Consider the following 26,692-nt stretch of genomic DNA (forward strand, 5'->3'; position numbering starts at 1 on the left):
CCTGCTGGGGGGCCCCCCCCCCGGCCCCCTCCCCTCCCCCCCTCGGGGCCTCTGATCAGCCGGCCCCCCCTCCCCCCCTCCCCCCCGGTCCGAGCAGCCTGGCCATCCCCCTGCCTCCGGACGGGCCTCCCCGCCCCCTCCAGTCCAGCGGCTCCTTCTCCCGGCCGAGCCGTGAGCTGGGCTGAGCGCCGGCCGCGGGAGTCGGGCTGGGCGGGGAGGGGAGGCCCGGGCGAGGCGGACACGCGTGGGGCCGAGGGGGCGGGGCGGCCTGGGCCGGCTTCCCCGCAGCCAGGTCTCCGGGCCGGCGCCGAGTGGCCGGCCAGCCTCCGCCGGGTGTTTACGGCGCTGACCCCCACCCCGCCCCCGGCCCCCTCCCGGTCCCCGCTGCCGCCCCACTGCTTTCCTCCCTTCCTGGTGCCGGCGCGTCCCCAGCCCCCGCCCCTCCTCAGCTCAGGGCGCTGCCTGCGCTTCCCTCGGCTTCTGCCTCCTCCTCCTCCTCAGCGGCCTCGCCCGCTCTCCCCCCGCCCCCCGCCCCCCCAGCCCGGGTCCTAGGGGCTCGCTCTGCAGACATGAGGGTCCTGGCCTGCCTCCTTGGTGAGTGACTTCGGAGACCCCTCCGCTGACTCCTCCTCGGGAGCTGAGTGCTCTCTGCCCTTGTGCAGGGACCCAGGAGTCCCGGTCCCAGCCCCAGCCTCTGACCGACCCCGCTCCTCATCGGGAGCTAAGTGCTTTCTCCCCTTGTGCAAGGACCCAGGAGTCCCAGCTCCAGCCTGTGACCGACCCCTGCTCCTCCTCAGGAGCTGAGTGGTCTCTGCCCTTGTGCAAGGACCCAGGAGTCCCGGCCCCAGCCCCAGCCTCTGACCGACCCCGCTCCTCATCGGGAGCTAAGTGCTTTCTCCCCTTGTGCAAGGACCCAGGAGTCCCGGCCCCAGCCCCAGCCTCTGACCGAGCCCCACTCCTTCACAGGAGTTGAGTGCTCTCTGCCTTTGTGCAAAGGACCCAAGAGTCCCGGCCCCCACATTCACTTTGCCCCTCTGGCTACACAGTCCCAGCATTCGGTTTCCCCGTTTCAGGGACTCGGCAGCCTGCCAGCCTCCACCAAGGGAAGGCCAGACTAGTCCCCCACCCTCTTCAGGGATCCAGGAATGGGGTTCCCGTGCCCTGCTCCTCCTCCGGAGCCTGGGCACCTCCAGCCCCAGCACCCGCTGACCTGTTCCCCTCCAGGGCCCAGAAGTCTGCTCCTGGAGCCGGGCTGTGGGTCCCCAGCTCTTGCCGTTCCCTGCAGGGTTTGGGGCCCCATTGCCTCTGCTCACCAGCCACATCAGCTCCTTCCCCTGGCTTTAGAGCTCCAGAGATGCAGCCCCCCCCCCCCCTTCAGAAACCTGGAGTCCCTGCTCTGGCTCTCTCTCTCTGGCCGATCCAACTCCTCAGGACCCCCCCCCCTTTCAGATCCCTCAGGACCAAGGCCAGGGACTCCCCCCTTCAGGTCCCTCAGGACCAAGGCCAGGGACCCTCCCTTCAGATCCCTCAGGACGGGGGCCAGGGACCCCCCTTTTCATCTTCCCTCCCTCACTTCTCTTCCAGCTGTTCTGATGGGGATTCAGGCTGTGGGTGAGTGCTCCCTGGCGCCCCTGTCATCATGCCCTTTGCCTGTGGCCGCTGGCCTCCAGCCGAGCTCGGGGCTTTAGCTCTAGCGCCCACTGGATTCCCCCCCCCCCCCTCCAAAGGCCCGGGTGCTGGGCACCCTGGGGATCCGCAGGGATCATGCAGCAGGCTTTATTCACGGGACCCCAGGATCCTCACTGCCCCCTCTTGCTGCCCATCGCCAAGCTAGAAGTGTCGCCCCCTCCCCAACAGGGACGCAAGTGTCTGCCCACTCCTTTCCCTCCCCCCACATCAGCAAATGTGCGCTTCCCCAGATCCCGCTCTGGGACCAGCCCCCCCCCCTCCCGCGCCCAAATTCCCAGCCCCCCGGGAAATGGACCTTGCACTTTGAGTCCCCCAGACCCTGCCCTCCTTAGAGACCGACTTTTCTCACAATCTCTGATCTCTAAGGCTCAGCTCCCAGGGGCGCTGACGTGCCGCCCCCCAAGGGCTGTTGGGCAGCCCGAGGGCCTAATGCCCCCGAGCCCCCCAAAGCCCCGCGGGGCTAGCCGAGGTCCTTCGTTGCAGAGCGGCTGCGCCTGGCGGGGGGCCCGCACGGCTGCGCCGGGCGGCTGGAGGTGCGGCACGGGGGGCGCTGGGGCACGGTGTGTGACGACGGCTGGGACCTGCGGGACGCCGCCGTGGCCTGCCGGGAGCTGGGCTGCGGGGGCGCGCTGGCCGCCCCCGCGGGGGCTTTCTTCGGGGAGGGCATCGGGCCGGTCTGGCTGAGCGAGCTGGCGTGTCAGGGCTCCGAGAGCCGCCTGAGCCTCTGTCGCCACCGGGGCTGGAAGGCTCACATCTGCTCCCACGAGGAGGACGCCGGCCTCGTCTGCGTGGGTGAGGGTCCCCAACCCCGTCCCCGGAGCGGGCGGGGAGTCAGCAACGGGGGCGCCCCTAAGTGCCTAAGGGTGGGTCCAACTGCCCCCTCCCTCGGGAGCCAGGTCCCTCACAACTAGCCCCCCCCCTCGCCCCCAGCTCTTCTGAAGACGCCCCCTCCCTGTAGGTCAGCGGGCCGCCAACTCGAGGCCGGATTCGGCAGAGCCCCTGGACCGGGAGCTGTGGGCTGAGACCTCCCCGACCTCCCCAGGTGAGGCCCCCAGATCTCCCCCTCCCCACCCCACCCCCCGCGGGGTACGTAGAACCTGACCCTGACCTCTCCCCTTCCCCTCGGTAGCCCCGCCCCTAGCTGGGAATCCGACTAGCAGCCCCCAGAATGCCCTTCGGCCCCCCAAGCTGCCCAAGTCCACCCGGGCCCCTCCGCAGGCTTCCAGCGCTCCTCAACAGGGTGAGTGACCGCCCCGGGGCCCTGTAAGGCAGGGCCCGGCCCCCCCACCCCCTCCGCTGTTCCCAGGCCCCGGCCAAGACCAGGCCTGGGCACCATTAGGAGGGTGATGGGTGATGGGGTCACACCTTCGCTCCTAACTCCCCTCTCTTCCTGCCCTAAACCCGGGTCTCTATGTCCCATTCCCCTTGCCCCTCCCTCCTGGACCCACGTGTCTCCAACCCCCCAGGTCCTTGCCCCTCCCTCCTGGACCCACGTGTCCAACCCCCCAGGTCCTTGCCCCGCCCTTCTGGACCCACGTGTCCAACCCCCCAGGCGCTTGCCACTCCCTCCTGGACCCACGTGTCCAACCCCCCAGGTCCTTGCCCCTTCCTTCTGGACCCACGTGTCTCCAACCCCCCAGGCAAGGCCTTGCCCCTCCCTCCTGGACCCACGTGTCCAACTCCCAGTTCTGCCTCCAGCTAAGGCCCAGCCATCTGATGCCTGCTTCTAACCATTTGGAGCCCTTAATGGCTTTTATATGACCATTGTTTCTTGCCCCCCCACTGAGAATGCAAGACAGGACCCCCTCAGGATCGGGGTCCCTCCTGCCCTTTTGTCCTGGGGGCCCGGTGTCCCCCCAAGTCAGATGAAGCGGTTCCTGGGGCCCAGGGTAAACCCCAGCCTGCCCCCGGCCCCACCAACCCCCTAGACCCCCACCCCCCCACCCTCCTGGGTCACTCAGGCCCCAGCTAAAATGTGGGGCTACTGGGTCCTCCTCGGAGGCGGCTGCGCCTGGGGGGCCCCCACCAAAAAGGTCTGCCAGGCCCTCCCACCACCCCCCGTCCTCCGGGGACTGGGCTCGGGGCCCCGCCCAGGCCGTTTGGGGAAGGGCGGGTCCTTTTGGGGCAGGGGCTGGGGCGGGGGCCCCCAGGCTGCCCCGGGAGCCTTGGGGGCGCGACCGGAACCCACGGGGTGTGGACTGGCTTGGGGGCCCCGCCCTGGCCCGCCCCTGCCGAGGGGGGGGGGCCTTCCGCCCGGGCCCGTTTCCCCTGTTGAATGGGCCTGAAATGGGGCTCGGGGCGCCAGGTAGGGGACTGTCCCGGGCGGGACCCCAACCCCGTACCCAGTTCTGGGGAAGGGGGCCCACTTTCCCCCCTGCCATTTCTAAGGCTTCCTCTGGGGCCCCAAAGGGAGGGCCCCCAGGGAGGGCCCCCCCCAGCACAGCCTCAGCCCCTTCCCAGAGGTCGCCCGCTCCATCCTCCCTTTCGTCCCTCCCATCCTCCTCATGAGCAGGAAAATAAGGGAGAAACTGGGAAGGGAGGGATCCCCGGGCCTCAGCTCCCAGAGAACTCTTCGTCAGCGGCCCGGGACGGGCAGGAGGCAGCCAAGGCCACAGAGGGACGGGGGGGAGGGGCGCGGAGCCCGAGTGGTGGGCTGGGGGCCCGGAGAGTAGACAAGAAGGTAAGCTGGGGGGCCTCAGGACCGCGGGGTCCCGAGGGGAGCGGTGCAAGGCTGACTCTTGCTCTTCTTTCTCCCCACGCTGTAGGCCCAGCCCCCCACCTGCGGCTGGCCGGGGGTCCCAACGGCTGCGCCGGGCGGCTGGAGGTGTGGCACGGAGGCCACTGGGGCACGGTGTGTGACGACGGCTGGGACCTGCGGGACGCCGCCGTGGCCTGCCGGGAGCTGGGCTGCGGGGGCGCCCTGGCCGCCCCTGGAGGGGCCTTCTTTGGGGAGGGGGCTGGGCCCATCCTGCTGGATGACCTGCGGTGCAAAGGGAACGAGACGTCACTGGGCTTGTGCCCAGCCCGTCCCTGGGGCCAGCACGACTGTCACCATCGAGAAGATGCAGGGGCTGTGTGCGACGGTGAGACCTCCTCTGCCTCCCCTCCGCCATCCCTCCTGTCAGCTCGCCAGGCTGGGGATCCCAGCCCCCTCAGTGCGTCCTCCTCCACTCTCCACAGCGTGAAGGCCCCCGGAGGGGGGAGGCTCTTCGGGGGGCAAAGCCCGCTCCACAGCTGAGGAAGGGCCCTCCACAGCCTCCTGCGGGACAGCTCCCAACAGATGGGAGGCTTCCCACCTCCAGCCTCATGGGCCTCTGTGCCCCTGGTTTTTCTGGAGAAGCCCCCAAAGCACAGGTCTAGCCCCCCTCCCGAAGGACGGCCCTCCGACCATTTGCAGTCAGCCAGGTGCCAGGCGCTGGAGGGAGGGGGAAGGCAGGCAGGGCAAGCATTTCCCAGTTTACTCCACGCCGAGAGGGCAAACAAATGGCAGAAAGGAGAAATGGGAACCAGTGAGCGAAATTCAGAGTGAGAGGGGAGTTCATCCCGGGGCAACAGATCTTAGAAAAGAGATCTAGGGGGAGATGGGGAGAGCAGGAGGCCGAGGGTGAGGAATGGGGGATGGCCGGGGAGAAGGGGCCTCAGCCGGGAGGCTGGGGTCCCTGGGAAGAGGAGGTGAGGCGGGAAGTGTAGGGAACCTGCTGGAGTGGGGAGAGATCCGTATTTGATCTTGGATGCAATAGGGAGCCACTAGAGGTTATTGAGGAGGGGGTGACATGGTCAGGAGGAAGATCACGTGAGGGACTGAAGGGGGCAAGACAAGGCAGGGAGCCCCCTCCTCGGCCAGCAGCTGCTGTCCTAGTGGGGAGAAGGGGAGGAAGGCTGCGTCAAACAGCTCTTTTATGTCATCATTTGCACAGCTCCCTGTCCCATTTACATCATATCGACTCGTACAAAATTAAAGTTAAACGGAGCATTATCGAGTCCCTGTTATGAAGTCATGGTCCTCTGCAGACCCCAGGCCTTTCCGGCTGAACGGTGGCCTGCCGGTGCTTCCGGGCGCGAAACTCCCATTTTGAACTCGTGGCGAATTGCAACTTCACCTTTTACATCTCAACTCCATGTTCTAACCAGCCAGTGTGTTGGAGAAAGACGCACACAGAGACAGAGACAGACGGAGAGAGACAGAGAGACAGGCAGGGAGGGAGAGACAAGGACAGAGACAGAAGGAGAGAGAAAGACCCCGAGAGAGAGACAAGGACAGAGAGAGAGAGACACGGGAGAGACAGAGTCAGAGACCGGAGAGACAAAGAGAGAGGGAGGGAGAGACAAGGACAGAGACAGAGACAGAAGGAGAGACACAGAGAGACAGAGGGACAGGGACACAGGCAGACAGCCAGAGCTCTGGAATTTCTGTCATCTTCAATTGAGGTGGTTTGGCATCTGGAGGCGATAAAAAGCTAGAGGGGCCCCGGCCCCGGCCCCTGCTGCCCAGGAGTGGGCCCTTTGGGCCCAGCCACTCACTTAGTGATTAGACGATTTCACGCTAGAGCGGCCGTGTTCCTGGAGAGCTCGGGAATACGAGCCTCGGCCCCGGGAACGGTGGGAAGCCGGAGGGAACGTTTAGCCGAAGCCCAGGCAATCTCTGCGCTCTGCCGGTGGCCAGGCCAGGAAGGCCCCGGGGGCCGGGCAGTGGGTTTCTTTCTTCCCGGCTGGCCCCGGGGCCGCGCTTTGGATCCCTGGCCGCTGCAAATTGTCCCTTTTGGCAGCTCCCCATGAGCCTCCCTCGGGCTTTAGGTGGGGTGTCCAACAGCGAGCACTTCACTGCTTTGTTTCTAGGACCCGGTAGCATCATTGCAAGGGAGAGTGTAACACAGAGGTGACGGAGCGGGTCCCTCCCCCACCTCCCCCTCTGGTCCCATTTCTTCCCCACTCACTCTCCTCCCTGCCCCCAGCTCTTCCAGTTCCTTCCGCGACTTGCCTCGGGCTTTGCCCCTTCTCTCTGCTCCCGCCCCTTCCCCTCCCTCTGGTCCCTGCCCCAGCTCTCCTACAGACCGGCCCTTTGCCCCCCATCCATTCCCGGGGCCTTGGGTTCGGGGGCTGGGGGAGAGGAAAGGTGGGCGGCTTCAGGGGCGCCTCTTCTTCCATCCCCAGGTCTGCCTCTGGGCCTGCCCACGCCCGGCAGCAGCGTCGAGGCCCCGGAGACTCGGGCCCCCACTGCCGGGCTCCCCGCTGCTGCCTCCCCCACGGCCCTGCAGGAGCCGGGCCCCCCGGAGGGTGAGTGAGAAGCCAGGCTGGCCCCGGGGCCTCTGCTTTTCCGCGGGAGGGGGGCCTGGACGCCTGAGCCCCAGAGTCCTGCTCTCAGGCGCTGCCGGAGCCGCTCCGGGCCCCACTGCCCAAAGTCTCAAGTCCCCCTACCCCCCCGGGCCGCTCATGGTCCCCGCTCTCGCCCACAGGGGCCCCCCGCCTCCGCCTGGTGTCTGGCCCCGGCCGGTGCGCGGGGAGGTTGGAGGCCTGGTACGGCGGCCGCTGGGGGACCGTGTGCGACGACGGCTGGGACGTCCGAGACGCCGCGGTGGCCTGCCGAGAGCTGGGCTGTGGCGCCCCCCGGGAGCCAGGCCCGGCCGCCGGCCGCTTCGGCTGGGGCGAAGGCCCCATCTGGCTGGACGATGTGGCCTGCGCCGGGACCGAGGTCCGGCTGGCCGACTGCCCCGCGGCCCCCTGGGGGAAACACAACTGTGCTCATAACGAAGACGTGGGCGTCACTTGCACGGGTAAGAGGTCCCCGTGTGCCGCTGGCCCCGGCCCTTCTGGGGGAGCTTCCGGGGGGCTCACCGAATCGGGCAGGACTTCTCGGAAAGGGGTCTCTCTGCCCCCCGCTGGGAGGACTTCCTGAGGAGGCCGGGAGGAGAGCTGGCCCACGAGGGCTCCGGGGAGAAAGGCCGATGGTCCTTGAGCCCAGAGAACCCGGTGGGGGGGACCCAAGGGGGCTCCCTGGAGGGGGCTCTCCATGCAGAAGGGCAGGATTGGCAGGATCCCGGCGTGCAACGCCGGTCCCCTCCTCCCCACCGTCTCTGTAACCTCCCTAGGGAGTCTGGGCTCTGACACCGCTTCAGACCCCTTCAGCTGGAGCTGGGCCCCAGAGCCTCGTGGGGATGGGCGGGACCGGCCCCTCAGGAAGTGGACCACTGAGAAGCCTGGGGACACGACCACCCAGCCGACCACCGGCAGCCCTGTGACAACAGTGGCCAAGCCACCGGGGAGGACCTCCCAGAGCTCCAAAAAGTGGGCTACAAAGAAACCCCGGAAACCAACCGCACGACCCCCTGGACAATCAACCACTAAGAGCCCGAGGAGGCAGGCAACTCGGGTCCCACAAGGCCGGGTCCCCCCTCGACTGACCACACAGATGCCCCGGGGCCGGACGTCTCCGGCCTCCCCCAAACCCACCACGCAGACGCTCCGAGGCCAGACCTCCCGGGCCTCCCCCAAAATGACCACTCAGGCTCCCCGAGGCCAGACATCCCCGGCCTCCCCCAAACCCACCACACAGACCTCCCAGGCCTCCCCCAAAATGACCACTCGGGCTTCCCGAGGCCGGACGTCCCCGGCCTCCCAAACCTACCACTCGGGCTCCCCGAGGCCGGACGTCCCCGGCCTCACCACTGCTGACCACTCAGAGCTCACGGCCCAACATCCCCAGGACGTCGTCACAAAGACGGCCTCCCCCGGTCACCCCGCCGCCAAGCACTCCAGTCCCAGAGGAAGTGACTCCAGTGGATCGCAACGAGAGCTCCCCTGACGCTGGCACTGGAACCCCCCGGACTTTGTCCACAAGCACGGCCAAGGATCCGTCCCCACCCCAGGCCTGGCCGGGTTCAGGAGAGTCGGGTAGGACTAGGGCTCGGGGGGAGCCGGGCCGGGGAGAGAGGCCCAGGGGCTGACCCCGTCCCCGTCCCGCGCAGGTCTCTTCCGGCTGCGTCTCTCGGACGGGCCCGATCGGTGTGCCGGGCGGCTGGAGGTGCGGCGCGGCGACCTCTGGGGGACGGTGTGTGACGACGGCTGGGATCCCCGAGACGCCGCCGTGGCCTGCCGGGAGCTGGGCTGCGGCGGGATCCGGCCCCGAGTGGGCAAGACCTACTACGGCTCTGGGACCGGCCCCATCTGGCTGGACGACGTGGCCTGTGTGGGCATCGAGGCCTCCCTGGGGGACTGTCCGGCCTCCCCCTGGGGGACCCACAACTGTGATCACCAGGAAGACGTGGGGCTCACCTGCACAGGTAGGAGGCGTCGGGGGCCCGGCATGGGGCCCACAGGGAGCCCAGAGACTTAGGCTCTTCCTCACCTGTCCCCAGGGGACACGGAGAATGACGGCGATCTCCCCTGGGCCTGGGACACCAGCTCCCGAAGGGGCGTGAGCCAGGGGAGCCCCCCCACGGCCCTGCCCGGATCCACCGCCTCTCCTAGCCGCCGCCCCGCCCCCCATGACCCCCGGGGCCGCCCAGATCCAGGTGAGGGGCCCGGGGCTGGGGAGGCGGCCAGGCTGCTCACAGCGGGGGGCCCCCGTGGTCCGAGGATAGCCATGACCCAGCCCCAGCCCAGCTGGGGACCTAGATACCTACAAGGACAAACCACAGGGAGCCCTCAGAGCCCCCAGCCCCCGGAGCCCATCGGGAGGGAGCCTGGAGCACCCCCCCCCAGGAGCACTTCGAGAGGGAGCCGGTCTGAGATGGCGGGAAAGGAGACAAGGGGCCGAGAGGTTGCGGCTGAATGAGGGGATGGGAGAATCAGGGGCACGAATGACAAGTGAGGCCCTGGGGGAGGAGGGGAGAGGCCGCGGCCGGTCCGAGGGCCAGAGGGCGGGGGGGAAGGCGCCAGCAGGTCTGAAGGAACGGGCCCAGAGCCCCGAGAGGAGAGGGGGCCCGGAGGAGCCAGCGCCCGTGTCCAAGGCTTGAAGGAGGCCGGAGGAGACGCTGCCGGCCCCGGGGCTCAGTGGGACCCGTCGGGAAGGGCCGGAGGAGGGCGGCGGGCTTGGGCCTGTGGCCGGGCCATCTGTTCCCCTCCTCGGGCTCCCTCTCGCTGGGATCCCTGGGGACTCCTGGGGGCCACAAGCCCCGCCGGGCACAGTTGGACACCAGAGGGCGCTCGGGAGCCTTCCTGCAGTCTCCCTCCGATGAAAGACTCGAGTCTGCCGGGCGACTGCTGGCGTCCCCGGGACCTCTGTCCAATGGGCCTCCCTGGGAGTGACCCTGCCCCTTTCTGCTTTCTCTCCCCAGATGTCCGGGGTCGCTCTGCGGCCCCCGAGGAGGCCCCCGGCCCGGATCTCCAGCTGCCCACGCTCCCCCCAGCACCTCCGACCGCTGAATCGAGCACACATTTGACCTCTGATCTCGGACTGTCTCTGACCACTGACCTCAGTCCGCGGCTGACCCCTGATTCAGACAAACAGCTGAACTCTGACCCCAGCCCACAGCTAACCACTGACCCTGACCTACAGCTGACCCTTGAGCCCAACCTTCGGCTGATCTCTGATGTCAGCCACAGACTGACTTCAGATGTTGTCCTAGAACTGACCTCTGACCCCGGCTCACAGCTGACCTCTGACTCCTCCCCAATGTCAGGGGTGACCTCTGTCCCTGACCAATTAATTGCTGATCCGGGCCCATGGCAGAGCCCGGACTTTATGCCAGAGCTCACCTCTGACCTCACCCCTAAGGGAGAGCTCACCCCTTCCTCTGCCCCACAGCCAATACCGGATGTCGCCCCACAGTTGACATCTGATACCAACCAACAACTGACCATCGAGTCCCTCTCACGACCGACCTCTGACCCTAGCCCACGGCTGACCCCTAACTCTCCCCTAGACCTGACCTCTGACCCTAGCCCACAGCTGACCACTAAATCTCCCCTCGACCTGACCTCTGACCCTAGCCCACAGCTGACCACTAAATCTCCCTTAGACCTGACCTCTGACCCTAGCCCACAGCTGACCCCTAACTCCCCCTTAGACCTGACCTCTGATTCTAGCCCACGCCACTAAATCCTCCCTCCCCGGGCCTCCCGGCCCTGCCCCGGCCCCTAAATCTCCCTGGACCCTGACCTCGGCCCCTGCCCACGGCTGCTCCTCTCTCCCTAGACCGCCTCATCCCCCCACGCGCCCTTCTCCCTCGCCTGACCTCGCCCTGCCCGGCGCCACTCTCTCCCTTAGACCCGCCTCGCCCTGCCCAAAGGGTTGACCTCTAACTCTCCCTTAGATGTGACCTCTGACCCTAGCTCACAGCTGACCCCTAACTCTCCCTTAGACCTGACCTCTGACCCTAGCCCAAAGTCGACCTCTAAATCTCCCCTAGACCTGACCTCTGACCCTAGCTCACAGCTGACCCCTAACTCTCCCTTAGACCTCTGACCCTAGCCCACAGCTGACCTCTGAATCTCCCCCTGCCTGACCTCGGCCCTAACCCACGCGCCCCCTCTCCCCTGGACCCGCCTCGCCCTACCCACGTGACCCCTAACTCCCCCTTAGACCTGACCTCTGACCCCAGCCCACAGCTGACCCCTAACTCCCCCTTAGACCTGACCTCTGATTCTAGCCCACTGTTGACTTCTCCCTCCACCGCACCACGATTCACTCCTGATTCTATCTCCCTCCTGACCTCTGACATGTCCCTGCAGATGCCTTCTGACCCCACCTCCACCCCAGTGCTGACCTCTCAGCCCCCGCGGCTGACCCCCGCCTTTAATCCCACCCAAACTGAGCTGGAGCTTAGCCCATCCCCAGGCCCGGAGATGACCACCACCCCCCCCAGCGCCCACGGGCGGACCCTGCCCTTGCCCTCTTGGACAGCAGAAGCTCCAGAGCTCAGCCCCACGTCCCAGCCAGCCAGCGTGGCCCCGGCCAGCTCAGGGACGGCCCCAGGGCCCCAGCCTCCCGGCGGCGCACAGCCTCCCCCAGCCCCCGGCCAGGGTCCCCTCCAAGTCTCCCCGGCCCCTTCGGAGACGGCCAGAGGTCTCGGCCCTGCCCCCGGCTCCAGCCCTGCGCCTCCCCCGACCCCCACTGCCCGGGACTCGAGCCTCATGGCGGCCGCGGTGCCCACCGTTAACCCCGGTCCCGTCCCCGCCCCGGCCCCGACTCCCAAGCCCGGCCCCGAGCAGCCCCCGGCAGCAGGCCCCACGGCCCCCCGGGACGTGGAGACAGGCCAGTGCGTGGGGGCCGCCCCGGCCGTCCTCCGAGTCATGGCCTGCGAGCCGCCGGCCCTGCGGGAGCTGGTGGGCGCCGTGAGGGACGTGGGGAAGCAGCTGCGGATCCTGACCCAGGCCGTGCAGCAGAGCCGCGCCGAGAGGAGGGCCGCGGGCCTGGAGCTGGGCCGGCTGGTGGAGGCCGTCAGGGGCCTGGGGGATCTGGGCCAGGCCCTGCGAGGGCTGGTGGAGGCGGCCCCCGCCCCTGGGCTCCGGGAGGAGGAGAGGGAGGAAGCCCCGGGGGGGGGACGGCCCGGCGCCCCCCCGGCACGGCCCCCCCGGGCCGGGGCTCCCCCCGGCCTCTGGGAACCGGAGCCCGTTTCGGCCCCTCCCCCGGGGGGGCCGGGGGCCCCGGGGAGGGGGGGGGGGCAGGGGTTGGGGGGGGGCCGGGGGGGGGGGGGGGCCGGGGGGGGGGGAGGGGCCCCGGGAGGGGGGACCGGGGGGGGGGGGGGGGGTCCCCGGGGGAGGGCCCGCGGGGGCCCGCCCCCTCCTGCCTGGGTGTCCTGTGGTACTGCCCCCTCCGCCGGGGTTGCCCCGGGTGCCCCTCCTGCCCGGGTTGCCTGTGGTGCCCCCCCTCCCGGGTTTCCCCCCCTTGGGGTTTTTGGTTGCCCCTCCGGGGGTTTTCCCCGGTGTTGGCCCCCCTCCGGGGGGTGGTTGCGCCCTCCCGGGTTGGCCGGGGGTTGGCCCCCCTCCGGGGTTTTGGTTGTGCCCCTCCGGGGTTTTAAAGGTTGTGTTTGGGGTTTTGGGGGTTGGGGGGGGGCCGGGCCCTGGGGGGTGGTTGTGTGGCCGGGTTTGGGGGGGACGGTTGGAATCCGAGGGAGGGGTTGGTTGGGGGGCCCCCGGTGGGGGGGGCCCGTCGGGAAGGGGTTCCTCCCCCGGGGAAGGTTCGGGGGGCGGGGGGGGGGGGGCCTGGGGTTGGGGTCGCCGGGTTGGGTGGGCCCCCCGGGGTTTGGGCCCTTTGGGGGGAAGAGAAAGGGGGCGGGGTTTGGGGCGGGGGGCCGGGCCGGGGGGTGGGGTTTTCCCCTGGTGGGGGGAGGCCGGGGGGTCCGTTTGGGGGGGGGGGGGCGGGGGGACAGGGTTGGGGGGGCCGGGGTTGGGGGCCCCCCAGGGTGGACGGGGGGGCGCCCGGGCGGGAATTGGTTCCCCTACCCGTCCGGGGGGGTTGGGTGGGCCGGGAGGGGGAGGGGGTTACCCCCGGGCGGGGGGGGGGGGCCCTGGGTTTGGGGGGCCCCCCGGGTACGGGGCCCGGGGGTTTCCCCCGGGGGCCCCTCCGGGGGCCCCAGCTGGGGGTTGGGGGCCCCCAGGGCGGCCGGCCCGGGGGCTGGGGACCCCACCCCCCCCAGCGGGGGGCCCTTGGGGGGAAGGGGCCGGGCCCCGTTTCCCTGGCGGGGGGCTTTCCCGGGTTTCCTTGCGGGGGAAACCGGGGGGGGGCCCCCCCGCCCCCGTGGGGGCCGGGTCACCCCGGGACGTTCCCCCCCCCGTTCCCCTGGACCCCACACGGGGGGCACCCCAAAAGGCCTTGCCCCCATCCAGGGGGCCCTGGCTCCCGGGCCTTGGGGCCTAAAAGGGAAAAGGGGGCCCAAGCTCCTCCCGGCACCCACCCCTCCGTGCTGGGAATCCCGCCTTCTTGGCGCCCACCCCCCCGCCAGGGGGGGGCGGGGACCCCTCGCCGCGGGCCGCCCGGGGCCCCCGGGGGGGGGAAGGGGGGGTTTCCCCCCGAGGGGCCCAAGGGGCCGGGGGGGGTTTGGGCCCCCGGGTGGGAGGGGGCCAGGGCCCCGGGGCGGGGGGCGCCCCCCAGGGGCCGGCCCCCGCTGGCCAAACCCCCTCCCACCCCCCCACCATCCCCGTCATCTCAGGCTCATTATCGCCGCCTGTTAATCTCCAGCACCTGGCAGCAATTAACACGGGGCGGGCGGGGCCCCCCCAAGTCTCTGCTCCCGCGCCCAGCACCACCCCCACTTCTGCACTTCGCTGGGAGAGCACTCCCTGCTTAATCGCGTGGCTATTTCAGGCTCTGGTGCGAGCTGGAGGCGGCCCCGCGGCCCCCTCCTCCCGCCCGCTGCCACGGCCTGCCCTCGCCCAGGGGCCGGGGGGCCCGGGAAGCAGGCGCCGAGAGAGCACAGATGCCAGGCCGCCGGGCAGGGAGCCGGGCGCCGCGGCGGGAGAGGAAGAGGGAGTGTTTGTGGGCAGGGCTGGCTGGGAAGGAGCCAGGGCCCCAGGTGGCAAGAGGCTGCCCCCCCAGCCCAGGGGCCCGCGTGCTGGCTCACACACACTCACACATATACACCTATTTAGTCACACTCACACATTCACAAATCACACTCAGAATCACTCTCATAGACATATATACTTATTTACACTCACACACACATACACCTATTTACTCACACACACTCACAATCACACTCAAAATCATTCACAGACATATACACTTATTAACACTCACAATCACACACACACACTCACAATCATTCACACTCACATATATATTTATTTACTCACACACACACATACACACTCACATATACTTATTTACACTTACAATCACTCACATTCAATCACACACACTCACACATATACTTATTTACTCATACACACACTCACAATCACACACACACTCACAATCACTCACACTCACATATATACTTATTTACTCACACACACACATACACACACATATACACTTATTTACACTTACAATCACACACTCAATCACACACTCACAATACACTTATTTACTCATACATACACACTCACAATCACACATACTTATTTACACTCACAATCACACTCACAATTACACACATATATACTTATTTACTCACACTCGCACAGTCACTCACACACATACACACTCACATATACATTTATTTATACTAACAATCACTCTCAATCACACACACTCACACATACACTTATTTACTCATACATACACACTCACAATCACACACACTCAATCACTCACACACACTCACACATATACACTTATTTACACTCATAATCACACACACAATCACACACTCACACATACACTTATTTACACTCACATTCACATATACACTTATTTACATGTTCACACAGTCACAATCACACACACACACACATTCACAATAACTCACACCCCCTCCTCACCGAGGTGCACAGACGCCCCCACCATGACCACCTGCTCAGACAGGACAGTGACCAACGAGGCTTTATTGCCGACAGGAGGCCGGACCCAGACCCAGGAGGAAGGGAAACTGAGGAAGAGCACAGAGGGCCCGGCCGCTCCCGGGCTGCCTCCGCGCCTCCCTCACTCGGCGCCCTCCTCCTGCTCCTCCTCCTCCCTCTCCTCCCCCTTCCCGGCCAGCTGCGGGCTCTGGGCCCTCTCCTGCCAGCACTGGCCCAGAAAGGCCCGCACGGAGCCCACGGGGCCCCGGAGACGGGGCTGAGGCTCAAGCAGCAGCCCCAGCAGCCGGTCGGCCGTGGGGCTCAGGGCGCCCCAAGGGGCGGGGCGGTCACAGGCCCTCCCGGAGGCTCTCCAGTCCAGGAAGTCCTGGTAGAAGGGGTCCTCCTCGGCCAGCGGCTGGTCCCAGGGGAAGTAGCCCGTGAGGAGACAGAACAGAAGGACCCCCAGGGCCCAGGCGTCCAGCGAGGGCTGGATGGGCAGCCCCTGAGGCCGGCGGCTGGGGCTGCAGAGCTCGGGCGCGGTGTAGGGGATGGGGGGCCCGGCCAAGCGCAGCAGGGTCCCCCGGGGCCGTGTGTGCCCGAAGTCGGTCAGCTTCACCCGCCGGCAGCCCGGCTCAAAGACCAACACATTTTCAGGCTTCAGGTCTCGGTATACGAGGCCCCGCGAATGGACGTGCTCCAAGGCCGAGGAGAGCTGCTGCGCGCAGAGCTGAGCGGCTGCCTCGGGCAGGCCCCTCTGTGGGGAAGCAAGAGAGGCCCCGGCCCCAGGCTCAGCACCCCCGGCCCGCCCCGGGCCCGCCGGGCCTGACCGGAGGCTCTGAGCAGGCCCTGCTCATCCCCAGCACTTCGCAGCCGTCATCTCCCACCCCACCCCAGATGGACTCGTCCAAATGGATGACGACCCCAACTGTCCCCCAGAGCGCTGTGATCCTCTGGGCTGACCTGGGCGAGCACCACCCCCCTGGAACCCCCCAATTTACCAGAGCCCCCTCCCCCTCCCTCAGGACCAGCGCCTGTGGCAGACCCATGAGCCTCAGCTTCCCTTCCTGCCCTCTCTAAGGCCCTGATGGCCCTCTCTGAGGGGTCACCGTCCACACCCCAGGGGTTCCCCGGAGCTCCTCTTGGGGAGTCTTTCCAGGTACCCAAGAGCCCGGCAGGAGGCCCCCAGATTCCGAGGCTCCTCCCACTCTGGGTGACCCCACTCTCCATGGGATCCACCGCCGGCGGGATCCGCCGCCCGCGGGATCCACCGCCCTACCTTGGGCTGGATCAGGGCGATGAGGTCCCCGTGCAGGGCCGGCTCCGAGAGGAAGCCGTAGCAGGTCTGGGTCTCCAGTCCGATCCCGTAGGTGGCCACGATGCCGGGGTGAGAGCCGAGGGTCAGCCCCACACAGAACTCGTACAGGAAGCCCTGGCGCGTCGTGGAGGCCTTGGAGAGAAGCTTGAGGGCCATGGCGGTCCCTGAGGGCCCGTGGGAGGGGAGGGAGAGCAAGGTTGGTGGAGGCCGCACAGAACCCTAGAGCCTAGAGCCAGCCTGGGTGAGACACCAGCCGGGCTGTCGCGGACCGCCCACTCTATGGAAGCAGGAGCAAGGCCTCGGGGGCAGGCAGTGGGTCTGCCCCTCCTCTGGGTAGTTTGCCGTCATCCGGCCCTCTGCTTTCTGGGGACCCCCCCGACAGCCCTGCCCCCGCCCCTCCCGGCTACCTCGTTGTCGGTGGGTGACCAGCAGGACCCGGCCAAAGCGGCCCTGTCCCAGCTGGCGGACCTCCCGGTAGAGGTCCTCCACCTCAGCCCTAAGCAGCGCCTGGGAGCTCAAAGCCAGCACGTCCTCCAGGGCGCGGGCGGCCGCCTGCCCCTCACTCAGCTCCTCCATGGTGATGTCCTCCAGGTCCCAGCTCAGGCCCGCCTCATCCTCCTCTCCCTTTTCTCCCGTCATGGCCGACTCTGGAAAAGCCGGGCCGGACCAGTGACCGGAGGAGGGGCTCAGCTCGTGGTGGGAGGAGGGTGTTAGGGTTCCCAGCCTCTCCCCCCACCCCAAGTGAGCCCAGACCTCCGGGCTCCCACACCCCCCTCCCTGGGCCCCCAGGAGATGTTGTGGGGGGAGCTCGCTGCCAGCTCCGGATGGGTGGGTTTTGAGAGAAAGTCAGAAAACTTAAGAAAGCTGACCACTGAGGCCCGGGGCTGGAGACCTGGGGTCAGAGGGGGCCCCCCTCTTCTCTAGACCCCGCCCTCTTGAATCCCTCCTCCTCCCCCCAACCCGGCCTCCAGTGGGAGGAAAGATGAACCAGGCAGGAGAAGCCAGCCCCCACTGTCTCCAAAGCAAACAAACTTGAGGGGGGGGAATCAGAGCCCTCATTTCAGGAGAAGACAGGTGTTCCTCACCCCCAGGGGCAGGGTTAGGAAGGCTGAGGCAGGGTGGGGGTGGGGGCAGAAAGATGGAGACAGGATTTTGGCACCAGGCGCCTCAGGAACCCAGGAGTCCGGGCCATGGGCGGCCATGGGGACCCCGGGGCCCAGACCCCGGTGGAAAACGGCCGGAGGACGCGGCCCTCAGTCCTGTCAGGGGCTCCGCATCCCGGCCTCGGTCTGGGGGTCTGGGCCCTCGGTCCCGGTCTAACCCTCCGGGCCCAAACCCCAGTCTTTTCTCTTCCAGAGACCCAGCAGTTGGGTTCTCATTTCCCAGAAGCCCCAGCGCCCAGTCCCCAGCCCCTCCACCCTTCCAGGTGCCCGGGTTCCCAGCCCGAAGCCTCCTCCTTTTAGGAACCCAAGTGGCCTCGGTGCACCCCCCCCAGGACCCAGGTAGCTGAGCCCCAAACTCCCCGGGGCTGCCAGAGAGCGGCTGTGGGGCCCCCAGCTCCCTGAAGCCTCACCTCCCCGAGGGCTGCCGTCTCTGCCACCACCTCCTCTGGTCAGCGCCCTGGCAGATTGGGGTGACTGCCAACCAAGCCAGGCCGTAGGCCCCGAGACCCCGCCCCCTGCCCCCCGCCCTGTGGGGGGCCTTGGCCACGCCCCTCCCCGCGTCCCCCTCCCCCCAGGGCCCGAGCGACACCGTGCGGGCCCTCCAGGTACTGCCCAAGGTGGGCCCCGGGCGCTCCCCGACCATAAGAGAGAGCCCCTGTCCCCGGCCCCCAGGCGCGGCGCGGGACCCTCCCCCAGGGCTCCAGGGCCTGGATGCTCGGAGCTCCGGGCCCACACATCGCTCTGGAATCCAGTTGCCTCATTCTGAGCCCCCCTCACTTAGCCCTCTCATGGCAGGCCCCGCCCCCACCCGCCCCTCCCTCCTCCCACTGGCTCTGGCCCATCAAAGGGGCACCGATGGGGGCGGGGCGCAGGCAGGGCGTCCTCCTCCCACGTTCTGAGGCTTCCTCAGGGGCTGGGCCCGAGGTCCCTCCCCCTCCCCAGGGGCAGGAGCCGGTCGGAGGCCACACGGGGGCGCTCCCTGGGGACCGGGGGGGGGGGGTGCTCAGCGGGCACGGGGCCTTCCCAGGAACATCTGCAAACTGACCTCATCGGCTCGCAGCTGCCCTGCTTCAAATCCGCCCGGCCCTGGGGGGGCGTCCCTCCTACCCCCCGCCCGGGAGGGATCTGAGGACGGGCAGCACTTGCACCCAGATCCCCTGCCGTGACCTTGGGCTCCCAGCCCAGACTCCACTTCTCCAGGACACAGGAGACAAGCGTGGGCCAGGGAAGCTTTATTGGATACAGTGAATCACTGAGGCTCCCGGGGGCAGGGGCGGGGGGAGAGGAGCCGCCCCCCAGAGGGGCAGGGGGAGGGGAGCCGCCCCCCACAGGGTCGGGGGCAGGGGAGCCGCCTCTCTGGAGGAGGCGAGAAAGGCCGCCTCCCCCCTCCCCCCTCCCCCTCACACCAGCTGTCTCCTCAGTCCAGGTGGCTCCTGGGGGGGGGGGTGAGGGGGGAACCTGGCCGGGGCCCAGGCCACCTGCCTCACCACCTGGTCAGGGAGTCCCTGGAGCCGGCCCTATGGGCCTGTCCCCAGCCCAGCTTCCTCCTCTTCCTCTTCCTCCTCATCCAAGCTGGCCTCCTCTTCTCCACGTGCACCTTCTTCCTCCTCCCTGGCCTCCCCCCCCTCCTCCCCGCCCCCCTCCCCCTCCCCTTCCCCCACCATCCAGGCCTCCCCAACCCAGTCCAGCACAGCTGTGGGCGGGCTCCTCTTCTCGGGCTCCAGAGCCAGCAGCCCCCGGAGGAGGGTCTGAGCCGCGGCGGAGAAGCGGGCCCAGGGCGGGGGCGGCAGGGCCGGCTGGGGACGAGCAGTCTGCCAGGCCGCGAAGGTTTCGAACCCGGGGTCGGGAGCCAGGGCCACGGCCCAGGGGAAGGCGGCCGTGGAGGCGCAGAAGAGGAGCACCCCCAGCCCCCAGGAGTCCAGCTCGGGCCGCAGGCCCAGGGCGGCCGGGGGCCGCAGGAGGCAGAGCTCGGGGGGCGCTGAGGGCAGGGGCCCGGGGGGCGCGGGCATGGGGCAGCCCTCGGGCCGGGTCAGCCCAAAGTCCCCCAGCGCCACCCGGCGGCAGGCTCTGTCAAAGACCAGGACGTTGTCGGGCTTGACGTCGGCGTGGACCAGGCCCCGGGCGTGCAGGAAGTCCAGGGCTCCGGCCAGCTGGACCCCCACCCGCTTCAGCTGCAGCTCGGGGAGGGCCTGTCCGGGAGAGGTCGGGCTCAGGGTGTGGCTTCGGGCCCCAGGGGCGGGAACTCCCAGCCCGGCTCTTCCCGAACCCGGGACCTGCCTCCTTCCCAGCTTTCCCTGTTTACTGGGAATGTGGAGGTGCCTTGGGCTGACTCTTACAACGGGGTAAGGGCCCCCCAGCTGCCCAGGGTGCCCCCTGGCTTTTCCCAGCTTCTTTCAGCCTTGAATGGGGACCGGGAGCTAATCCCTGAGCCTTCTCCTCCTGCCCCTGTGTGGATCCCCTCCCCTCCCCGCCTTTCCCCCTCACAGGCTCAGCTGCCAAACAAGGCCAGGAAGGGCTGAGGCAGAACTGGGAAATGGTGGGACTCTGCAGCCCGAGCCCGGGACAGCTGAGGCCCCCAGAGCGGCCGGAGTCGGGGGGCGGTCTGAGGGCAGCCCTGATGCACAGTGGATGAAGCGTAGGGATGAGGTCGGGGAGACTGGAGGGGGCATCTGGCTTGGGCCGCCAGGAAGCACTTCCCTTCTGGCAGCTCCCCCCCCACCCCGGGGCCTGAGGGGCTGCGCAGGGGTCGGTGCCAGCTCCCAGCAAATGCTGCCCAAAGCTTCCACAAATGCCCCCCAGTGCCCGCCCTCCGAGCCTCTGCTGGGAACAGCCCCCGAGTCTAAGCGGCCACGGCCCCGCTCCCTTCCTGGCCTCCCGGCCGTCCGTACCACTTCTTCGCCAGCCCCAGCCCCGCTCCGGATGGGGCCCCGAACCTCCATTCCGCCTCAGTGAGAGTGAACTTGCCCTGAGCTCTCTCGGCCCGGAGCCGCCAAGGCTCGCCTGCGCTTCCCCAGCCCTCAGCTGAAAGTAGTATATTCAAACTCAGCTCCTCCTGCCTGTGGGGCCCCCAGTGAGCCCCAGCCCTGGAGCCGCCCCCACTCCGGTAGTTTGAGACCCACCCTCTCCAACATCGCTGGGGCTGGACGGCTGCATTTGGTGCGAGCCTCCAAGAAAGGCGAGGGCGGGGGCTCTGCATGGTTTAGGTGCCACAGCCCTGGTGCGAGACGAGACTCCAATGCAGAACTCCCGGAGGAACGTGGCCCGGGACGCGGAGGTCCGTGGGAGCAGCTTCAGGGCGATGGGGGGACCTTGGGAAAGGAGGACGCCGGGAGAGCTGGGACGGAGGGGCCTGGGTCCGGTCCGGCCTCCAGCACCAAGGCCACTCTCTCCTGGCCCACCTTTGCTCCGGATCCCGACTTCCTCCTCTGTGCAGGGAGGGTCTCCAGCCCCCGGGGACAGCTGGGAGGAAGCCGGAACCTTGGCCCTGTGCTGGGTGTCCTGTATCCTGCATTCCCATCCCCTTGGGGAGCACCGTGGGCTCCTGGGAACTGAGACGTTTCCCCCGCCCCGCGGACCCCCGCTCACCCCCTCGACGGGGTCGGGCCAGGAGGACACGGCCGTAGGTGCCGGCGCCCAACTCCCGGACCAGTCGGTAGCAGGACCTCAGACTCGGGACAGTAGTCACCCTTCTGGCTGTGAGGTCGAACTCAGATGAAGCAGAGCCACTGCTGTCCTCTTCCTACCGGGGAGGGAGAGAGAGAGAGAGAGAGAGAGAGAGAGAGAGAGAGAGAGAGAGAGAGAGAGAGAGAAGACAGAGACAGAGAGAGAGAAGACAGAGACAGAGAGAGAAGAGAGAGAAAAGAGACAGAGAAAGAAGAGAGACAGAGACAGAGAGAAGAGAGAGAAAAGAGAGACAGAGAGAGAAAAGAGAGAGACCAGAGACAGAGAGAGAGAGGAGACAGAGAGAGACAGAGAGAGAAGAGACAGAGACAGAGAGAAGAGAGAGAGAGAAGAGAGAGAGAGAAACAGAGACAGAGAGGAGAGAGAAGAGAGAGAGAGAGAGAAAAGAGAAAGGAGAGAGACAGAGAAGAGAGAGACAGAGAGGAGAGAGAAAAGAGAGATAAGAGAGAGACAGAGAGAGAGAAGAGAGAGACAGAGAGAAGAAAGAGGAGAGAGACAGAGACAGAGAGGAGAGGAGAGAGACAGAGAGAGAGAAAAGAGAGAGACAGAGAGAGAAGAGAGACAGAGAGAGAGAGAAAAGAGAAACAGAGACAGAGAGGAAGAGAGAGAAAAAGAGAGAGAAAGAGAGAAGAGAGAGACAGAGAGAAGAGAGAGAGAAAAGAGAGGAGAGAGACAGAGAGAGAAAAGAGAGAGAAACAGAGACAGAGAGAGAAGAGAGAGAGAAAAGAAAGAGAAACAGAGACAGAGAGAAGAGAGAGAGAAAAGAGAGAGAGAGAAGAGAGAGAGAAAAGAGAGAAGAGAGAGACAGAGAGAGAGAGAGAGAAAAGAGAGATAGACAGAGACAGAGAGAAGAGAGAGGAGAGAGATAGAGACAGAGAGGAGAGGAGAGAGACAAAGAGAGACAGAGAGACAGAGAGAGACAGAAGACAGAAAGGAGAGTGAGAAAGAGAGTGGACACTCTGGGCCTTAGTTTCTAAGTTTGTAAAGTTAAGCAAAGAGCAGCCAGTCTCTAAGTGCTCTTTAGATAAAAGACTCCAATTCTGGGTCCTGGGAGATTCAAGCCAGAGGATCTAACATGGAGGGGAGGGCGGGGGAGGTCAGAATTTCAGATTTCAGAGGGAGACTCTCAAGCTCCATTTCTATCCAAGAGCCAGCCCCCCATTGCAGAACTGCCTCTATTTGAATACTTCCAGTCAGGGGAAGCTCACTACCTCTCAGGTAGCCTCTGAAATGTGGACCGGTCCAGTTATTTGGGAAGTTTTTTTCCTTCTATCAAGTTAGAGCGCCCTGGGGAGGGGTGAGGGGCTCCGAGGAGCCTGTAGGGGAGACCAAGGGTCAACAATTGGGTCAGTGCCCCAGGGTGGGGTTGGTGACTCACAGTGAGTCACCCTGAGGGACTGGCCCACCTGTTCCTGAGCCTTGGAGAGCGGCACCGCTTCAAGCCGCCCTCCGGCTCTCCCAGGCCCTCCCCAGGGTCCCCGCCAGGAACAGCCTGACCACCCCCCCGACTACCGACTTTTCTCCCCGGTTTCTCTGCCCCCTTCTCCATCTCCAGCCCCTTCTGTCCCAATCCATTTCCCTTCCTTGTTCCGGCTCATCTCTCCCCCTCCCCAGTCAGTCGCAGTTCTTTCTGCAGACGTTTGTCCTTCTCGTTTCCTCCTGTCTGAGCCTTCCTCTTCTTCATTTCTTTGGTTTACGGTCCCTGCCTCCCCTTTACACCCACACGTCGCTCACCTCCAAGTCCCCGTCTTCCGGGCTCTCTTGGTCCCCGTTCTCCATTTCGGGGTGGCCTTGTGTGTGGCCCCCTCCAGGCGCCTCTCCAAGAGCTCTAGCTTTTACGGGTCCCTGCCTGTCTCTGACTATCTCTGTCTCTCTCGCCTTCTCTCCTCTGCCTTTTTCAGGCTCTGTGTCTCCCTTCTCTCCAGCTCCTTTTAATCTTTCTGGTCTCTGTGCGCGTCTCTTGGATTCTTTTCTGTTTCTCTCTCTCCATTTTATATGTCTCTGCCCCCTTTTGAGTTTTTGTCCTTGCTCTTTATCAGTCAGTTCTCACCGTGTGAGAGAGACAGTGACAAAGAGGGAGAAAGGAAAGAGAGCAGGAAGGAGGGAGATGGGAAAAAAGGAAGGAGGGAGACGGGGAAAAAAGGAAGGAGGGAGATGGGAAAAAAGGAAGGAGACAGACAAGAAAAAAGGAAGGAGACAGACAAGAAAAAAGGAAGGAGGGAGATGGGAAAAAAGGAAGGTGGGAGAGGGGAAAGGGGAGAGAGACAAAGCAAAGCCAGAGAGAAAAGGAAGAAGGGAGAGGAAAGAGAGAGGAAGCAAAGAGGGAGGAGAGAGGCAAGAGACAGATGAAAAAGAAAGGAAAGAGGGAGAAAGGAACAAGATAGAGAAGAGAGGGGGAAGAGAAACAGGAGAGGAAGAGACAGAGAAGAGGGAGAAGGGGGAAGAGAGACAAAAGAAGGAAAAGGGCAAGGAAAAAAATAGACAAGAGGGAGAAGAGAGGGAAGAGAGAGGAGACAAAAGAAGGAAGAGGATGAGGAAGAAGAAACAGAAGAGGGAGAAGGGGAAGGGAAGAGAGAGAGGGAGAAGGGAGAGGGAAGAGAGCAGGGGACGAGGGGAAAGGGGGTGGGGGAGAAAACCGGAGAAGCAAGAACCTGGCTCTTGTGGCTGTTCTCCCAGTGGGCGCCCGTCTGCCCCGGGCTCGGGCCGCACATCCACCTGGCCCTGTCTCGGCCCGCCTGGCACTCTCTGCTGAGGGTCCCTCCAGGTCTCGCTCTGCCTCAGTGTGGCCGCGGGACCCCCTCCGGCCTCCTGGCAGTCCGGCTCTGCCCCCCTCCCTGCGGCTCCAGCCCCGCTGCTGCTCCGGCACCCCGGCCCTCAGCGCTTTGGGTCTCCTCCTTTGTCTAGCCGCCCGCTGCCTGTGCAGGGGGTGTGGATGGGGCCAAGTTGGTGACAGAGACGTGTGGCCCCCGCCCCCTTCCTTACCCCCCCTGACCCTCGGCCCCCCCTCCCCCTTCCAAACTTAGCTTGGCTCAGGCCCCGGGCTCCTGTCCCAGGACAGGATCGAGACGGGACAAAACGTATTGTGACCCCCCGAGGGCCGGGGCAGGGAGGAAACCCGGGCCTCCCTTTAGACCCTGGATATCCCCACTCAGGAACCCCGCAATGTGGGCTCTAGCCACAGCTTCCCCGGAGAGTCAGACGCCCTCCCCGAAATCCAGGGGCGGCAAGCCAGGAAGGCTTCCTGTAGGAAGGGACTCTGAGCAGCGGGCAGAGCTTGGTCCTGAACCGGCCCCCAGGCCCCCAGGGCGGAGACAGGCAGATTGAGTTGTGGGAAGCTGTTGACAGACTCGTGGCTAGGGGTGCTGAACACCTGGGTCCTAGGCGTGTCCGCTCGGCCCAGGAGGCCCTGGCCCCCTGCCCTCCCTCTGCCAGGAAGACACCGAGATCCAGAGCTGGCTTTTCACCTCCTCTTTTAGCCACACAAGCTCCCTGGGGTCACCCCGCTTGGGCTGTGACCTCCAGCCCAAGACACCAAGCCTTCCGGGCCAAGGAGCAGGCTGTCCCGGGGCCCCCAAGGCCCCTTCGCCCTGGTGGCAGCCAGCCCTAGAGTCTGTTTGACCTTGGGCAAAGCAAGGCCCCCGTGGGCAAAACAAGGCCCTGGTGCCCGCCTCACCCTGCCCTGCAGGGTCATTGGAAGTTACTGTTGCTGCTCCTGACGGCACAAGTAAGAGCTCCCCCAGGGCTTGTTCAGAGCTGGCCAGTAGTTCTGGGGGCTGAGGCTCAGAGCCCCCTAAGTGCCGGGCAGGAGTTTGGGGGCTGCGGCTCAGCCATTTAATTCTATGTCGATAAAGCCCGAGGGGCTGTCGCCCCGCCTCCAGTGGGAAGCTCTAACCCCCACTGGGTGGGAAACTGGGGCTGGGCAGGGTGTAAGACGTCTGTCCTGCAGCCTGAGGGAAGCAGGTGTGCAGGGAGGTCAGGGCTCAGGAATCCTCCACTTCTGCCTTCTTCTCCCAGGCCTAAGGGCGGTGTTTGACAACAGGGTCCCGGGTGGGAAATCGGCGGCAGCCCCTTGGGAGGGGCCCTCCCCTGCCGGCGGCCCCCACCCCCCACCCCCCACCCCAGCCCCCCGCACAGACGGCCCTGGCCTGGTTCCGCTGGGGTCCAGTCGAGTTTATTCATAGACAGACGGGGAACAGGGAACAGGCACGTCCACCCCCAGCCCGCAGCCTGGGACCCCTGCCCCCTGGCGCCGCCATCGCCACTGCAGACTAGAAGCCTGGAAGGACTGGGCGTGGGCAGAGGGGCGAGGAGACGGGGTGGGGGCGGAGGCCCCTGGGAACCAGAAGAGCCACGCCGCCCCTCGACTCCCCTCGGCCGGAACGTGGACCCTCGGCCGCCTGTGGTGACGAGAGGGTGGGGCTCCGGGTCGGTGTGGGGAGGGGGCTATCCTGCAAGGGCGGGGGGGAGTTAGGGTCCCGAACTCTTGGCCATCTCCCAGGGAGATGCCCCTCACCTCAATCTTGCTCTTTCTTCCAGAGAGGGGACAGAGGGGACGGGGCGGCCATAAAACACATGGGGGGTTCTGCTGTCAGGAGGGCACCCTTTCTGTCCCCCCCGGCCCCCCCTCTTCCTCCTCCTCCAGCTCAAAGGCTGAGTGGTCCTGACTGTCGAAGCAGGAGGCGCTGAGGTACGCCGGGGCGGGCGGGGGGCTCCGAGAGGGAGAGGGGGGAGAGGGGGGGTCGTCCACTGTCTCCGCCGGGGCCGGGGCCGCCTCCTCGGCGGGGGCCGCGGCCCTGCTCAGGGCCCCCTCCACCTCGGCCCGGTGACACCGCTGGTGCCGCAGGAGGCTGTAGGCCCTGGAGAAGCGGCGGGGGCAGCGGGGGCAGGGGTGCGGGGCGGGGCCCCCCGCGTGCACCTGGGCGTGACGGGCCAGGTCCGCCAGTCGCTTGAACTCCCGCTGGCAGCGCACACACTGGAAGGGCCTGGCTCCCGAGTGGGTGACGCCGTGCTGGCGGAGGTGGGCCCGTCGGCGGAAGCCCTTGCCGCACTCCGGGCACCGGAAACGGGGCTCCACGGGCGGCGGAGGAGGCGGGGGGGGGTCCTCCCCGGGCCCCGCTTCTCCCTGGAGCCCCCCGCCCTCTTCTCCGTTCTGCCCCTGGGATTCCGCCCCTTTGGCAAAGTTCCATCCCTTGGAAGCGCCGGCCACGCCTCTCTCCTCCTTGTCGGCCCGGGAGGGCGCGGGCGCCAGCAGGCTCAGGGCACCGTGCACCCGCCGGTGCTGCCGGAGGTAGGAGGCCAGGCGGGGGGGGGGGGGGCCCCCGGGGCCCTTTGGGGGGGGGCCCCCCCCCAAAACCCCCTTTCCCCCCGGGGGGAACCCCGGGGGGGCCCCTTTGGGGGGGGGGCCCGGGTCGGGGGGTTTCCTTTGGGGGGTTTCTTTCCCCTCCCCCCCAAAGGGGGGCCC

General features: G+C 66.6%; 4 protein-coding genes across 4 annotated transcripts; 1 reads left to right on the forward strand and 3 right to left on the reverse strand.

Moving 5' to 3' along the window:
* The first annotated feature begins 39 nt into the window (after positions 1-39).
* Positions 40-13,916, forward strand: SSC5D (scavenger receptor cysteine rich family member with 5 domains). The gene is given in 15 exon segments (XM_031961801.1): positions 40-594; positions 1,585-1,611; positions 2,173-2,481; positions 2,648-2,731; positions 2,819-2,936; positions 4,099-4,925; positions 6,841-6,963; positions 7,143-7,460; positions 7,776-8,329; positions 8,331-8,577; positions 8,652-8,966; positions 9,042-9,197; positions 9,963-10,718; positions 11,159-12,156; positions 13,779-13,916. Coding segments are annotated over 15 exon segments (4,995 nt in total). The 5' UTR covers positions 40-569.
* A 1,068-nt stretch (positions 13,917-14,984) lies between these two features.
* On the reverse strand, positions 14,985-18,066 carry SBK2 (SH3 domain binding kinase family member 2). The gene is made up of 4 exons (XM_003766651.3): positions 17,961-18,066; positions 16,795-17,034; positions 16,349-16,551; positions 14,985-15,826 (listed from the first exon to the last, which is right to left on the reverse strand). The coding sequence occupies exons 2-4, from the start codon at positions 17,024-17,026 to the stop codon at positions 15,215-15,217; spliced, it is 1,047 nt and encodes a 348-aa protein (XP_003766699.1). The 5' UTR covers positions 17,027-17,034; positions 17,961-18,066; the 3' UTR covers positions 14,985-15,214.
* Positions 18,067-18,722: 656 nt separating this feature from the next.
* On the reverse strand, positions 18,723-23,010 carry SBK3 (SH3 domain binding kinase family member 3). The gene is made up of 6 exons (XM_031961802.1): positions 22,966-23,010; positions 21,136-21,289; positions 20,670-20,858; positions 20,439-20,571; positions 20,035-20,164; positions 18,723-19,739 (listed from the first exon to the last, which is right to left on the reverse strand). The coding sequence occupies exons 1-6, from the start codon at positions 23,008-23,010 to the stop codon at positions 19,068-19,070; spliced, it is 1,323 nt and encodes a 440-aa protein (XP_031817662.1). The 3' UTR covers positions 18,723-19,067.
* Positions 23,011-25,380: 2,370 nt separating this feature from the next.
* On the reverse strand, positions 25,381-26,536 carry ZNF579 (zinc finger protein 579; the record flags this gene model as incomplete). The annotated part of the gene is made up of 1 exon (XM_031961803.1): positions 25,381-26,536. A coding segment is annotated over one exon (717 nt), but the record flags the coding sequence as incomplete, so codon positions are not given.
* Between the last annotated feature and the right edge of the window lie 156 nt (positions 26,537-26,692).

The sequence above is a fragment of the Sarcophilus harrisii genome, chromosome 3 (genome assembly GCF_902635505.1).
Source record: "Sarcophilus harrisii chromosome 3, mSarHar1.11, whole genome shotgun sequence".
Classification (NCBI taxonomy): Eukaryota; Metazoa; Chordata; class Mammalia; order Dasyuromorphia; family Dasyuridae; genus Sarcophilus; species Sarcophilus harrisii.

Excerpts from the sequence above, each read along its gene's own strand:
- SBK2 (XM_003766651.3), bottom strand. The coding sequence starts at position 17,026 with ATGACGGGAGAAAAGGGAGAGGAGGATGAGGCGGGCCTGAGCTGGGAC. Across the intron at positions 16,552-16,794 it reads GGTCACCCACCGACAACGAG|GGACCGCCATGGCCCTCAAG; the intron begins GTAGCCGGGAGG and ends ACGGGCCCTCAG. Across the intron at positions 15,827-16,348 it reads TCGCCCTGATCCAGCCCAAG|AGGGGCCTGCCCGAGGCAGC; the intron begins GTAGGGCGGTGG and ends GCTTCCCCACAG.
- SBK3 (XM_031961802.1), bottom strand. The coding sequence starts at position 23,010 with ATGGAGAACGGGGACCAAGAGAGCCCGGAAGACGGGGACTTGGAG. Across the intron at positions 20,859-21,135 it reads GGCCCGACCCCGTCGAGGGG|GTCCCCCCATCGCCCTGAAG; the intron begins GTGAGCGGGGGT and ends TCCTTTCCCAAG. Across the intron at positions 19,740-20,034 it reads CTTGTTTGGCAGCTGAGCCT|GCCCTCCCCGAGCTGCAGCT; the intron begins GTGAGGGGGAAA and ends TCTCCCGGACAG.